Source organism: Dendrobates tinctorius, unplaced genomic scaffold (genome assembly GCF_039654945.1).
Source record: "Dendrobates tinctorius isolate UK_male_01 unplaced genomic scaffold, ASM3965494v1 ptg000062l, whole genome shotgun sequence".
Lineage (NCBI taxonomy): Eukaryota > Metazoa > Chordata > Amphibia > Anura > Dendrobatidae > Dendrobates > Dendrobates tinctorius.
The window spans coordinates 20,964,564-20,980,430 of record NW_027361730.1 but is presented as its reverse complement, the minus strand read 5'-3'; the positions used below and the strand labels follow the sequence as shown (position 1 = coordinate 20,980,430).

Sequence of the window (15,867 nt, the reverse complement as noted above, 5' to 3'; positions counted from 1 at the left end):
GGTGGAGGAATACAGTGCGGAAGGATACCTACCTTCCGTCATTGTATTCTTGGAGCTGGTAGAGAACGGTAGCATCAGCTGATGCTGCTGTTCTCCACGTAAGATGGACGTGAGACCCTCGTGGACTTCTGCGGATCGGGGTAAGTATATTGGTGTTTTTTTATTTTGATATTTATTCCTCAAGGGGACAATGGCTTCGGGGATCAAAGTGACAAGTGACGGTGAGTATGTACTCTATGTTATATGTACTGTATGTCTATATGTATGTATTGTATGTAGTATATATGTATGTTGCATGCATGTAGTATATATGCAGTATATATGTAGTATGCATGTTGCATGCATGTGGTATATATGTAGTATGTAGCATGTATGTAGTATGTAGCATGTATGTAGTATGTATGTTGCATGTATGTAGCATGTAGTGTGTATGTATGTAGCATGTATGTAGTATGTATGTTGCATGTATGTAGCATGTAGTGTGTATGTTGCATGTATGTAGCATGTAGTATATATGTAGTATGTATGTTACATGTAGTATATATAGTATATATGTAGTATGCATGTTGCATGCATGTAGTATATATGTATTATGTATGTAGTATGTATGTAGCATGTATGTAATATGTATGTTGCATGTATGTAGCATGTAGTATATATGTAGTATGTATGTTACATGTAGTATATATAGTATATATGTAGTATGCATGTAGTATACTGTATATGTTGTATGTATGTTGCATGCATGTAGTATTGTAGTATATATGTATTATGTATGTAGTATGTAGCATGTATGTAGTATGTAGCATGTATGTAGTATGTAGCATGTAGTATATATGTAGTATGTATGTTACATGTAGTATATATAGTATATATGTAGTATGCATGTTGCATGCATGTTGTATGTATGTTGCATGCATGTAGTATATATGTATTATGTATGTAGTATGCATGTAGCATGTATGTAGTATGTAGCATGTATGTAGCATGCATGTAGTATGTAGCATGTATGTAGTATGCATGTTGCATGTAGTATGTATGTTACATGTAGTATATATGTAGTATGCATGTTGTATGTATGTAGCATGTATGTAGCATGTAAATTTTTTTTTTTTTTACATTCAACACATTAGCCGGATGATGGGACTACTACTGTCCCATCATTGGCTAATGTGTCAATCACTGTCATGGTAGCAGGCATCGCCCGATGGGACTTGTAATCCCATCGGACGATGCCTGCACAGACCCCCAGAGCCTGCACAGACCACTGGCAGGCCGGCACAGCCCCCCGGAGCCTGCACAGACCACCGGCAGGCCGGCACAGACCACCGGAGCCTGCACAGACCACCGGCAGGCCGGCACAGCCCCCCGGAAGGCTGGCACAGCCCCCCCGGAGGCTGCACAGACCACCGGCAGGCCGGCACAGACCCCCGGAGCCTGCACAGACCACCGGCAGGCCGGCACAGACCCCCGGACAGTCGGCACAGCCCCCCCGAAGGCCCGAACTGACGGCGCATCATGATGCGCACAGACAGCGCATCATGATGACGTCATTTCGGCAGCCAATCAAAGCCACAAAAGTGGCTCATTGCATTTTGGACTTCCGATTCCGGTATCCGATACGAAAAAAGTATCGAATTCCGATACGGCAAATATCGGCCGATACCCGATACTTGCGGTATCGGAAAGCTCAACACTAATTCTAACGCATCCGCATGCGTCATTTTGACGCTGTGTGCCAAACGCAATGTGTTGCGTTTTGTTGCGGTCAGCAGGCGCGTCAGCATACATCCGCATGGCCTGCGTACCCAATGTTAAAGGTAGAGTATGCAGGATGCATGCAGATGTAGGCGGAGCTGAAGGAAGATGTGCAGCAGTGGGTGGGGCTTAACGGAGGAAGAAAGAAGGAAGTAGGCTGCCATCCGCAACTCTGCCGAATGCTAGTGTGAAGCTAGCCTTAAATAAAAGGGGAGATACCAGTGTGAGACAAGTAACTAACATGACCAGGGGAGATCATAGAATCATAGAGTGGTAAAGTTGGAAGGGACCTCCTGGGTCATCTGATCCAACCCCCTGCTCAAAGCAGGATTCGTTAAATCATCCCAGACAGATGTCTGTCCAGCCTCTGTTTGAAGACTTCCATGGAAGGAGAACTCACTGGCTCTCGTGGCAGCCTGTTCCACTCATTGATTACCCTAACTGTCAAAAAGTTTTTTTCTAATATCTAATCTGTGTCTCCTCCCATTCAGTTTCATCCCATTGCTTCTAGTCTTTCCTTGTGCAAATGAGAGTAAAGATGATCCTTCTACAACGTGACAGTCATTGAGATATTTGTAGACAGCTATTAAGTCTCCTCTCAGTCTTATTTTTTGCAAGCTAAACATTCCAAAATCCTGTAACCATTCCTCATAGGGTATGGTTTGCAGGCTGGTCACCATTCTCGTCACTCTTTTCTGTATTTGCTCCAGTTTGTTGATGTCTTCTTTAAAATGTGCCCAAAACTGGACACCATATTCCAGATGAGGTCTGAGTAAAGAGGAGTAGAGGGCAATAATGACTTCACGTGATCTAGACTTTATGCTTCTGTTAATACATCCCAATATTTCATTTGCCTTTGTTGTTGCTGCATCACACTGTTTACTCATGTTCAGTTTATGATCTATTAATATACCCAAGTCTTTTTCACATATGCTGTTGCTTATCCCTATTTCTCCCATTCTGTAAATGCTTTCTTCATTTTTATTGCCCAGATGTAGTACTTTGCATTTTTCCCTGTTAAAAACATTTATGTTAGTTGCTGCCCACTGCTCCAGTTTATTTATATCTTTTTGACTCATCTCTCTTCTCTAGTATTAGCTATCCCTCCTAGCTTTGTGTTATCAGCAAATTTTATCAGTGTACCTCAATTCCTTCATCTAAATCATTGATAAAAATGTTGAACAACACAAGGCCCAGGACAGAACCCTGTGGTACCCCACTTGAGACATTCTTCCAACTGGATGTGCAGCCATTTACGACCACTCTTTGGGTCCGATCACTAAGCCAGTTATAAATCCACCTAACAGTTGCCTTGTCCATTCCATATTTAGTCATTTTTTCAATAAGGATGGTGTGAGATACTTTGTCAAATGCTTTGCTGAAGTCAAGCTATACTATATCTACAGCATTTCCCTGATCCACCCAGTCAGTGATTCTGTCATAGAAGGAAATTGAGATAGTCTGACATGACTTATTTAGTTACAAACCGATGCTGAGGTTTGTCTTAATTTTGTCTTCTTGGAAACGCATCTTTTGCAGCTCCCTGAGCTCTGCTGTATTGCAACAATAATACAACCCTGTCTGCCTGTGAGATGGAAACTGAAGCTGAGAAGAACCTGCAGATGTGCCAGTTAGGCCGGGATCACACACAGCGAGATACGGCCGAGTCTTGCAGGTTAAAACCAAGCTCTGGCGCTGGCACTCCGGAACGGAGCGTGCAGCCGCACAGCAATACATGGAACTGCATGCTCCGCTCCGGAGTGCCAGTGCCAGAGCTTGGTTTTAACCTGCGAGACTCAGCCGTACCTCGCTGTAGTGTGACTCCGGCCTTATAATAACACACAGCTCTGTAGTGAAATCAGGAGAGCAAACAGCGGCCATTACATATCACACTGATACAGTATATCCCTTCATGTAAAATAAGCTCTGCAGTTATCTTCCAGGCAACATCCTCCTCAAAACAGTTTCTTCAAGACCACCTCAGAGGACATATGGCAAAATTAAATGCGTAAGGCCTCATAGGAGGAAAAAAAATGAAAAAAATGAGCATAATAATCAATAATAAAGTTTTATTCCATCAACAATAATAATAATGAGTACTATACAATCCAAGTAAGGGAGAAATACGGCTCAGAACAAACATAGGGAAGATGGGAATATCTTAAGATAAGAGACCAGCAAAATGAACCCACAATTTATGCTCCAAAAAGATCATAATAGTGGCTAATAGATGAAGAAAACTAGCGTATTTGATTTTAGGCTGAACATACAATTATATATGTACTGTATATAAATATACTGCATCTACATTTATATTATTTGTCATTCACTGCAGTAAATAAATTTTTGTACAGTGCCTGAGAATGAATGCGGTAAAGAATATGTGAACAGCATCAAGGCATATACACTGATCTAAACATATGTATGAATATATGGAAGCGTTCTATGGTGCAAAATGACTCGCATGGTAGAAGCACCACAGACATGAATTGGTCTGCGGTGGCGTAACCTTGCCGTGGTGATGGGCGTAAGGATGTTGTCCTCTCTCCTATCATGCACGGCGCACGCCAGGCTGCATTGTTCTGGGGCAGAGCATCATGTCGGTGAGCGCGCAGATTGGTTCATCGGTTAGCTTCATCCATTTAAATAGTACCCATGTTTTATGTATGTTCTATGCCTTATTTCTCCCTTACTTTGATTGTAAAGTACTCATTGTTAATATTATTATTGATGTAATAAACCTTTACTATTGATTACTAGCCTTATGCTCAGTTTTTGTCATTTTTGCTTCCTATTAAACCTGATGCATTCAATTCTGCAATATATCCTCTGAGGTGATCTTGAAAAAACATTTTTCATTTTACATCATTATATTAGGAGTTATTGCTATCTACTTATTTTGTTGGAAGTTATAGGTTAGCATCCTTCCCATTCCCTCATCGCAATCCCCAGATATTATTTTGGGTGTCTAACAGTCACGAAACATGCAGGGTGGAGATTTGAGCAAGTCACTTGAGCACTTGTGATGCTTGGTGCATAGCCGAGCACCTGATGCAATATCGAGTAGCAAGTACTTGCGGTTAACACTATTGATGACCTATTCAATATGACAACCTAATGTTATCAAATTATGTGTAGTACCTTTGGATTCAAAATGCTCCCTATACCCCTGGATAAAATCCTTCAGGTGTTTAGTTTCCAAAATGGGATCAGTTGTTGGGGGTTTCTGTTGTTTAGGCACCTTAGGGGTCGTGAAAATGTGACATGTCACCCGTATTCTACTTCAGCCAATATGTGTTTCAAATTTCAAATATTGCTCCTTCCGCTCCGAACCCTGCCGTTTGTCCAAACAGAGCTTTTTAACTACATGTGGGTATCACTGCGCCCAAAAAATGTGGGCCACAAACTGACGCGTCCACTTTTAGGTGTTACCTCTTGCAAAAGTGAAAAAATTGGGAAAATTGGGGCTAAACAACATTTTAGAGGTACAATTTCAATTTATTTTTCATACCACTTTGCATTAAGCAAGTGAAGGGTTAAAAATCACTGACATCAACAGTTTTGAAATACTTGAGAGGTGCGGTTTTTAAAATGGTATCACTTTTGGGGAGTTCCCAGTATTTAGGCCCCTCAAGGTTCATTGAAATTTGAACAGGTACCTAAAGAAACAGGTTTTGAAAATTAGAAATTGCTACTAAACTTTTAACCCCTCTAACATCCTAACAAAATAAAATTATGTTTTAAAAATGATACAAATGTAAAGTAGGCATGTGAGACATGTTATTTATTAATTATTTTGTACAGCATGACCAACTGGTTTAAGGATATAAAGAATGAAAGTTTGAAAATTGTCATCTTTTTCAAAATTTTCACCAAAGTCATATCGCACAAATTTTATCACCATCATGAAGCCCAATGTGCCATGAAAAAACATTCTCAGAATCACTGGGATACATTGAAGCGTTTCAGAGTTATTATCCCATAAGGTGACACTGGTCAGTATTCAAAAATTTGGCCTGGTCATTAAGGTGAAAATGAGCTCAGTCACTAAGGGGTTAATATAAAAATTAAATTCTAGTGTAAAGGAAGTCTTGTTCATCTTTAAGTTTTTATTTGTATGTATTATCTATATTTCACTCTGAGTGACTCTGTAATTATATATATAACTCTTGAAATATTTAAATAAATATATAATGTAGGAAGACTGATTTATCGTCAGTTTTTTTGTTATATGTTGGATATCCAGAATTGATTGTTATGATTTAAAAATGCCATTATTTGTTGCTCTCTGTGATATTACCTTGTCACTAAAACGAGTTAAAAAAAAAAGGAATAATAGGAGAATTCGGTGAAACTTTTTTCTTTCTCATCAGAGGGAAACTGATGAAACTGAGGGCAAGCTCTCATGCTGATGAAAATCTGATCAAAAACACTGATGAAACTGGGACCGATTTTCTCGTATGTGAAAATCACTGACGTGCATGAGCCCTTGGAGTAATCTTTACCATAATGTAGTTTAACCACAACTATATCAGAGTAGAACACACTTGATATGTAAAGCTTTAAAATCAATATTCAGTACACCTTTGAACTTGAACTTTGAGTTTTGTTTTTAATCGAAACAAGTACAAAATCCGTACTGATAACTTTATTGATATATTGTTATTTGACATATAATTATCGTTCACAGGGTAGAGGAAATAAAACAGCACATTAAGTAAAGATAATGTTAAAATAAAGGGAAATTATATAATATTGGCGAACTAAAAAACTTAGTACTATACTCATATATGTAGCATTTAATCTTTTTAGAGCGCTTTTTTCCTTTTAAATTCAAGCATATAGCATTTAATTTTTTTCCAATTTCATTAATTAGGTTACAGAATCATTTTAAATAAAGAGAAATTAGTAAAAGCCACTTGGAAGATTAGAGAAGAAGGAATTCCAAAGTCTACTAGTTGGATAGAAAATGTGTTATCTATTAACTCTCTTATTGTACATTAATCTCAGTCACATTTCTGATGAATTGTTGATTGTTTCCACTGGAATAAGTTGTCATCTTCTGTGGAAAGATTAAACTTAATGATTCTTCTAATGGAGATAGGTGACTAAATAGCAGTATTTATTTATCCATTATTTGTAGCATTTGGATATGTGTAGTATTGACCCCTTTATGACGTACTATCCCGTACATGTGCCCTGGGACTTAATACCCATGGACGGAATAGTACATCATACGTGATCAGATGCGCTCACTGGGGGATCCTCACAGCTGACACCCGGCACTAAGTGCCAGGAGCAGTCAAGGACCGCTTCCAGAACTTTAACCCCGGAACACTGCGATCAAACATGATCGCAGCATTCCAGGAGCAGGCAGAGGGGCTGTCAGCTGTGACAGCCCCTCTACCTTTGGATCGGAGACGCGGGGTCCCGATCGCTCCCACAGTAACCCGATGTCGTCATGACAACATCCGGGTTACCATAGCTCAGAGACTTCCTGTCATGCGTAGTGCATGTCAGGAAGTCTCTGAAGTCAGTGCACAGAAACTGCAGCACTGACAGCTTATATGGCATGCATATCTGCAGCACTGACAGCTTATATGGCATGCATATCTGCATGCCATATAAACGATCAGCCTGCACAAAATGAGTGTCCCATAGTGGGACACAGTGTAAAAGATAGAATGAAATAAAAAAAATTAAACAATTGTAAAAATATTTTAAAAAATAATAAAAAAATCAATATTTATTCCATCATTAAATCAATATTTGAATAAAAAAAATCTAAACAATTAAAGTACACATATTTAGTATCGCCATGTCCGTAACAACCCACCCTATAAAACTGTCCCACTAGTTAACCCCTTAAGTGAACACCATTAAAAAAACAAACAAGGCAAAAAAACAATGCTTTATCATCATTCTGCCGAACAAAAAGTGGAATAACACGCGATCAAAAAGACGACTATAAATAAACGTGGAACCACTAAAAGAATCATCTTGTCCCACAAAAAACAAGCTGCCATATAGCTCCATCACCAAAATAATAAAAAATTATAGCTCTCAGAATAAAGCGATGCAAAAATAATTATTTGTTCTATAAAATAGTTTTCATTGTATAAAAGCGCCAAAACATAAAAAAATCTAAATGAGTTATCGCTGTCATCCTACTGACCCAAACAATAAAACTGCTTTATCAATTTTACCACACGTGGAATGGTATAAACGCCCCCCTCAAAAAAAATTCATGAATTGCTGGTTTTTGTTCATTCTGCCTCCTAAAAATCGGAATAAAAAGTGATCAAAAAATGTCATATGCCCGAAAATGGTACCAATAAAAATGTCAACTCTTCCCGCAAAAAACAAGACCTCACATGACTGTTGCAAAAAATATGGAAAAATTATAACTCTCAAAATGTGATGATAAAACTATGAGTCACTGCTCTGGCACCATTGTGCAGACTTCACACTCCACTGAGCCACCAATAATACAGTGGCATATTTACCAGTCCACCACCTCTTCAAGGAACAGGATTTAGCGGCAACTTTGAATATGCTATCAACTCATTTATGCCTAGCAGTGACACTATCGATTTGGTGAAAACAGACCCTACATTCAATTGAAAAGGCGACTTTGTGATAAAGGCCGATGTGGCCGAAACGTCGTCGCTTCCTCACTGTCAAGCAATAAATTTACTTCACATTAAGTACAATCAGCGTGTGCAGTGACTATACATTGTTTATCAGATTTATGTAATCACAGATCACAAAAACGTTCCCAGATATCAAAGAACAACCATTTCCTGCAATGGAGATCAATATATATCTCTCATTCCTACTAGTACAGGCAAAGACTGACCATAGTGCAATGGTTGAGCATATTATACAAAACAGTCACCATGAAATTTCTCAAACATGTGAGCAGAATGCATAAATAAAGTGCAAGGTACATTGAGGAATCATACAACCTTGTGTGGTGTTATCCCCGACGCGCGTTTCGCCACAGCTTCATCCAGGGGGGTAGATTGTGTGGTTCTCATGGGCTAGTATCCTTATATAACCCCATAATGCTAGAAGATTATACAACATGTGTGCTAAAGATAGTCCCGCCATACCGTGCTAATATACAACATATTGTGCTCTGACAAACACTGCGCCCAACTCCTGTCAATGTGAATATGCACCTCCGTCAGATGGGGGCGTGGCTGGGCGGCTGACGGCGTGTTTCCACTGTGTGGTGCACCATGCTGTGGTCGCATCACCCCTGGCGTCTCTGGCTCCTCCCCCTTTCTGACGTGTCGGACGGGGGAGTGGTGAGGCGGTGGGTGGGCGTGCCTCAGGATGACGTCACACGCTGAGCACACATGGCTGTTTAATGATCGCCATAGTGGAGGTGGAGGCACGGTATGAGACGGAGGTGCATGTTCACATTGACAGGAGTTGGGCACAGTGTTTGTCTGCACTAGTAGGAATGAGAGATATATATTGATCTCCATTGCAGGAAATGGTTGTTCTTTGATATCTGGGAATGTTTTTGTGATCTGTGATTACATAAATCTGCACCTTAAGCACACAGCCAACTTTGCGGCACAATTGTATTTAATACTGACCATTATTCTGCAGGCTATACTCAGTAATAGTTATATAGGGTTTGGGCAACAGTCTCACTCCTTTGAGCAGGCATACACTGAGTGCTAAGTGCACTTTACATGCGGTTATCAACTCTAATTTTTTCTTAATAGTATTATGCACTGAGGACATATATTGCATCCTGCAGGGAATGTTGATCGAGCAGCCACTATTCAGGCATTTGTAATTTAGATATCCCTAGTGGGTACATTTTCATGTACAGGATATAAATTTGCATACTTACCTTGTTTGGTGAATGGATTGGCATCTCCTTTTAAGTATGTGTTTTATTGTTTGTACACTGCTGTTTCAATAAAGTTGTAATTTTTATGGCTGAACTTCCTTGTCTAGTTTGATGAACATTTTCACAATGTTTGATTGTAGGTGGTACTACCACCGAGACCCCATCTTTAAAATGAGGATTCTGACCACAGTGAGAAGTATTAATGGTAGATATGCATGCACCCTCCCACTGCATTTAAAGGCCCCAATTCTTTAAGACTGGCATTTCATATTCCATTTTTAATCAGGTGTGTGCAGGAATAAGATGAGCGAATTCATTAAGAGGTGCACACCACTTCATGAATTTGGTGCACCTTATCAGTAGCAGGTGCCTTTATGTGCCTCGCCAGAAATGTTAATTCAGTCGGTGACTGAAGTAACATTTCCAGAGAAAAAAATCCTGACAATTTATATGAATCCGATGGCAATCAGAGCCATGCCCAGTCCCAATCCTCCCATTATGCAGAAATTTTACAACTTTTTAAAGTGTTATACGATGTACAATACAAAATAATATTGTGGTACTTCTTCCGTATAACACTTTATGTAAATACTTAGGTCCCAAAAAAATGAGAAAGTTATTCAAGGAGTGATACCTTCATTGGCTAACCAGAGAAATTATATTTGCAAGCTTTCAGGGCTCAGAAGGCCCCTTCATCAGGCAACATTACAAGTGAATTACTGAGAAGAGAAATGTTGCAGTCTCTTCTCAGTATACTGTATGCCTGATGAAGGGGCCTTCTGAGCCCTGAAAGCTTGCAAATATAATTTCTCTGGTTAGCCAATAAAGGTATCACTCCTTGAATACCTTTCTCATTTTTTTGGGACCTAAGTATTTGCATAAAGTGTTATACGGAAGAAGTAGCGTGAACATTTCAGGGCCCATGTCTCAGGATCTGTCAGAAACAGTTCTGCATGTAAGTAGTTTTTATCAGCCTCATAGACATGGAATAGAGTAACAGTGTATAGGCATGACCACCACTGCCTCACTCAAGCTTCTCCCCACATCTGTTGCTCAGTGAGAAGTATGGATTTTGGGACCCCTTTTTATTAATTTGCAGGAGTCAATGGCCAATTTTTAACGGCACAGTCCTTTTCACTCCTTTAGTATTTTATTAACCAAAAGATATTGCAGGAAATATCTGTTTGAATTTTGTGGGCTTTAACAATGCAATCCTTCATCTCCAGCTAATACTTTCCTACATCTTCATGCCTGTGGCCTTTATGATGGGAGTAGAATGGGATGAAGCAGATCTAGTTGGTGAGATGTTGGGGACAAAGATAATTTTGAACGAGTTTGTGGCATATCGAATGCTGGCTGATTATAAGACTAATCGCATCGAAGGTGTGGAGGAATGGATAGATGGATCCAGACAGTGGATTTCGGTAAGCATAATATAATAAAAAACAAATTCATAGTAAAACAAGAGTAAAAATATAATGTTTGGCAGAACTTTAGGTTTTGTGATAATCAATGACTTTGACTGTTGTTTTTGCATTTCAATAAAACCCTATAGAGAAAAAAATAATTGCCAGTTGTACGGCTATATGGACCGAATTCTCTTATGTTAAAGTGCGAATGTTATAAGTTTGCTGAAGTAACATCAAATTTTAATACTAGTAAATCACTTCAAAGAAGAAATAATAAAAGATAAATAGAAGGGAGTTATTTCTGCAATAAACTGTATAATTCATACAAGGTAAATGTTCTCCCTTTAGATACTTTTATTAAGACTCATTCAAGCTTGATGAAAAGAAAAGTTTTGTCTTGAAACAATATTAATGTAGATGATGAGGCAATAGTATTTTATATACCATATTTTGTGGATTATAAGATGCATCGGTTTATAAGATGTACCCCAAATTTTGGGGAGGAAAATAGGAAAAAAATGTTTTTTTAATAAAATGGTGCATGTTATAATCCACTTTTGCAGTAGCTTACCTGGGGGGCTGCAGTGGTGAGGCTATGTCTCAGGTGACAGTGTCGCTTCTGGTGGAGGCAGGATATGCTGCAGGTTCCAGGCTGGTAGGATGGGGTGTTGAGTGACGGCAGGAGTTGGGCCATGGCTGCACACCCCAATCTAGTACGACAAAGTGCTCAGTGGTGCAGGGGCTTCGCCGACATTTTGTGACAGTCCAGAGCCTCACATCTTTCATATTTTATAATGCGATGGACCTTGGGAAAGTGGTCGCCAGAGTCGGCACATGCGCAATTAAGATTTCGGGAGCCATGATCGCAGTGCCAAGATCTCAATTTGCGCATGTGCCGTCTCCAGCGCCCACAGCATTAGAAAGTATTGAAGATGTGGGGCTCCGTGCTGTCACAAAATGTTGGCGGAGCCCCCGCATCCCCGAATACCTAGTCATACTAACTTGGGGCCTGCAGCCATTGCCCAACTCCTGCATCCACCAGAAGCTCCTGGCAGCAGCAACCCTGGGACCCCACACCACAGCAGCCGGTAACCTCCACCACAGCTACAATTCAGATTATAAGACGCACCTCCATATACCCACATTTCAAGGTGAAGGAAATAATAAGCAGTATATGAACAACCTGATTTTTTAAGTATATGTATTGGAAGCATTAAAAAAAATAGGCAAGAGTAAGCATCTGAGCAACTTTGACTGAAGCTAAGTTTTGATGGTGAAATGATTGGGTCACAGTATCACCAAAACACCAGGTCTTGTGGTGTGTTTGTTGCATACAGTGGTTAGTATCTACCAACAAGTAAGGACAATCAGTGAACTGATGACAAAATTTTGGATGCTTAATGCTCATTGATGCATATGGGGAATGAAGGCTAGACCGTGTGGTCTGAAGGGCTTCTGTAGCACAAATTGCTAAAAATTGTAAACTACCCATAATAGAGAGGTGTCAAAACTCAGTTTGTTGCAGCTTGATGGGTATGTGGCTACCAAGCCCGAAGACCTGTTAGAGTGCTCAGGCTGACTCCTATACACCACGGAAAGTGCCTACAATGATGTCAAGTAACATGTAGGAAAGGCTAAGTGCAGCACAAAAGGATAAGAGAAAGGGAACAAAACACTAGAGAAGGGGGGAGTGGAGAGCTCTAGGCAGACCTAACATCACCCTGTCTGCCCTAATGTCCCTATATAGGTTCCACACCTATCGCCGAGCAGGATACCTAATCCCTTCCTGATCCTGGTGATAAGCCCTGCATAGGGGAGGACAGGATAATCTCTAGTCAATCCTGACTACCACTAAAGACAGATGGGATAAACAAACACAAGGAACACTTAGCTTGAGTAGACTCAGAGAGAAACACCGGCGTCCTCCAAATACCAAAGAGAAAGACAGCCGACTGCAATAGCTCCAAGCCTCAACATGGAAATAGCAATATCAACCACAACTCCCAGAAGCCAGCAGGGAGTTATAAACACTCCGGTCCAGATGTTTCAACTAGAGCTGGGGGAGGTTGCCACTGGGTCCTGGAGTCAGAATTACCAGGAAGAAGTCTGCAAAGCAAACTGCTGATGCCTTTTGCAGACAGATGGTCTGCAGCCTCTGACACCACCGTGACAGTACCTCCCCTTCAAAGAGTGGCCTCCGGACACTCAGGACCAGGTTTCTCAGGATAAGAGGTGGGGAACAAATGAACCAGCCTGGGGGTGTTCACCTCTGATGAAGACTCTCATATCCTTTCCTCTGAACCATAACCCCTCCAATGCACCAAATATTGTAGGGAATGACGTTGGAGGTGAGAATCTACAATCCTCGAAATTTGAAACTCTAGGTTTCCACCAACCATTATTTGGAGAGGTGGTAGGGATGAGGGCTCAAGGTGTTCCACATATCTCTTGAGCAAAGATCTGTGAAAAACATTGTGGATTTTAGGAGCCTGAGGTAGCTCAAGACAAAACACTGCTGGACCAATGACGGCGGTTATCTTATAGGGACCAATGAATCAATCTAGGTCCCAACTTCCAGGATGGAACCTTAACCTGAGATTCCTAATAGACAACCACACAAAATCTTTCACATGCAGGTCCAGACCTGGCACACATTTACTGACAGTCATATGTTTATAACTGTCTCTCCTGACCTTGTTAGGAACAGGTAGTGGCAAAACAGGACCAGATAGACGGGTATGCGGTACTTTAGAACGTGTGCAAACATTGCAGGTAGACACTTGCTCAACCACATTCCGATGCAACCCCAGCCACCAAAAACAACGAGAAATGAGGTCTGTTGTTGCCTTATTACCTGGGTGGCCAACAAGTACAGAGTTATGATATTCTCCAGTTACTTTGTGGAGCAATTTAGACGGCACAAACAACCTCCCCGAAGGGCAGGAAGCAAGGACGTCCCCTTGAGCCTACAACACCTCACTCTGCAGGTCAGTGTTCAAGGCCGGAAAGCCTATCCCCTTCTCTAAAATTGGGGCAGGGTCCTCAAAGCCAGACAAAAATGTTAGTAAGGTCCCTATAGATGTAACACCCCTTTAGGGTTACCACGGTACACTGGTGTTATGGGGGGGTCTCACCTCTCTAGGACGCTGCGCCTCCACCCGAATCTTGATTGGAGCTCTCTCTCTGGGACTGCAGAAGGACAGTTATCTTTTGTCAGGGGCTGATTCGGGAAACCCCTGCCACAGCTCAGTACACACACCCAAGGAACAGGAGTATAACCGTTTAACAGTTTCATTGCTAAGCAGCAGAATTGAGGTGGGTTTAAAGGAATAACATACAATACAAGTAACAATGCTCTATAAAAGTCATATACACATCACAGTCTACTTCTACTCCAACCCTGCAAATATAATGTAGCAGGTTCCCCCTCTTTGGTATTAACTCAGTCCAAACGTTGGGGCCCAGTTGCCACGGATGTTGGCGCGCAAATTAGAACCGTTGGTACACTTAGATGAATATTACTGTCAATAGTCTGGGTTGTAGTGTACTCACTGTAAATAGCGCTGGTAGAACCACAAGTCTCAGAAGAGCACTCACTGTGTGTCTCAAACGGTCGGAGGGTTCTCTGGCCACAAGCTGGGGGCGGCAGGATTTAGGCCTTTATGCGGTGGGAGTGCCGGCAGAACTCTCCGGGTCTTTGATGTTAATTGCCTCAAAGGGTGACAGAACCACGCTCTCTCCAGCAGCGCCGGTATCTCAGCGGGGGCCGCCACACCGCTCCGTCTCTTACAGCAAGCTGCCATGCTCCTTCTCTGAACATCTACTTTCACTTCCCGCCCAGCTCCCTCCCCCAAGTCCTTCCTCCTCCAATCCAATCTCTCTCCTTCTATCCTTCCAGGCCTTGTCATCTGACTGAAGCAAGGGTCCCTGGGAATTGTAGTCCACTGCCACTCAGGGGAAAAACTGTTAATGTCTGTACAGTAGGTCCCTGTTTCACAGCAGCTGCAAAACTCTTCTTAGTGTCTGTAAGCTCCAGTATGCTGGTAGCTGCTCTGACAGTTCCCTGTGCAGGTGTTACATTCTCCCCCCTGGTGATTCATTGAAAGTGTCCCATCACGATATGAGGACTCACCACCTGAAACACGAATGGGGGTTAAGGCATCCTGACTAACACCAAATTTACATGCACACAAAACACCACCTGGACACATGGGAGATACCGAGAAATAAGGCCAAACAGAATTTGAATTAGGGTGCATCAGCCTGGGGACCTCAGTGGTATGTCCCATTCTATCATAGGTCAGCATCATGGGTGGCCTAGTGTCCCGTTTGGGACGAGTGTGTACCGAGGGGGCCCCCTCCTCAGCCCCCGACTCTTGTCTCTCCAAAACGGACTCTTCCGGATGGATCTCTTTATTCAATAAATGTCCCTCTTCTGAACTCTCCTCCGATTGTGGGCAGAGCGCACTAGCCTCCTGACAAATGTCCTTTTTACGTGTTTCCACTTCAGGAGTCTGGTTTACAGGGCCCGCGCCTATGGGGCATGGGTCCTCGGTCCATCTGTAACTCCATTGACCGTCGATTTCCCATTCATCCCCAGACTCGCTGTCACTTCCTCCTGAGGCAACCCCAAGCTGGGGTGGTTGTTCACACCTACGACTTCTCCTATTGCACGGAAGGGTGGTATGACCTCCTTGCATTGGCAATGGTGGTAAAGGGATGTTTTTCCCACAGGAAACAGATGGTGTCGATGATTGGTTTTGACAGCTCCGCCCCCTTTCTTGGGCTTTACTCTGTAGGCCGGGACAACGGGCAGCTTCTCCATCA

General features: G+C 41.7%; 1 protein-coding gene across 1 annotated transcript in view; it reads left to right on the top strand.

Annotated features, from left to right (window-relative positions):
• The window catches only part of SLC28A2 (solute carrier family 28 member 2), a 143,712-nt gene that overhangs the window by 96,393 nt on the left and 31,452 nt on the right, over positions 1-15,867 (top strand). Inside the window, exon 14 of the mRNA XM_073579367.1 lies at positions 10,858-11,055. Within this exon, the coding sequence (XP_073435468.1) occupies positions 10,858-11,055 (198 nt within the window). The remainder of the gene's footprint in view (positions 1-10,857; positions 11,056-15,867) is intronic.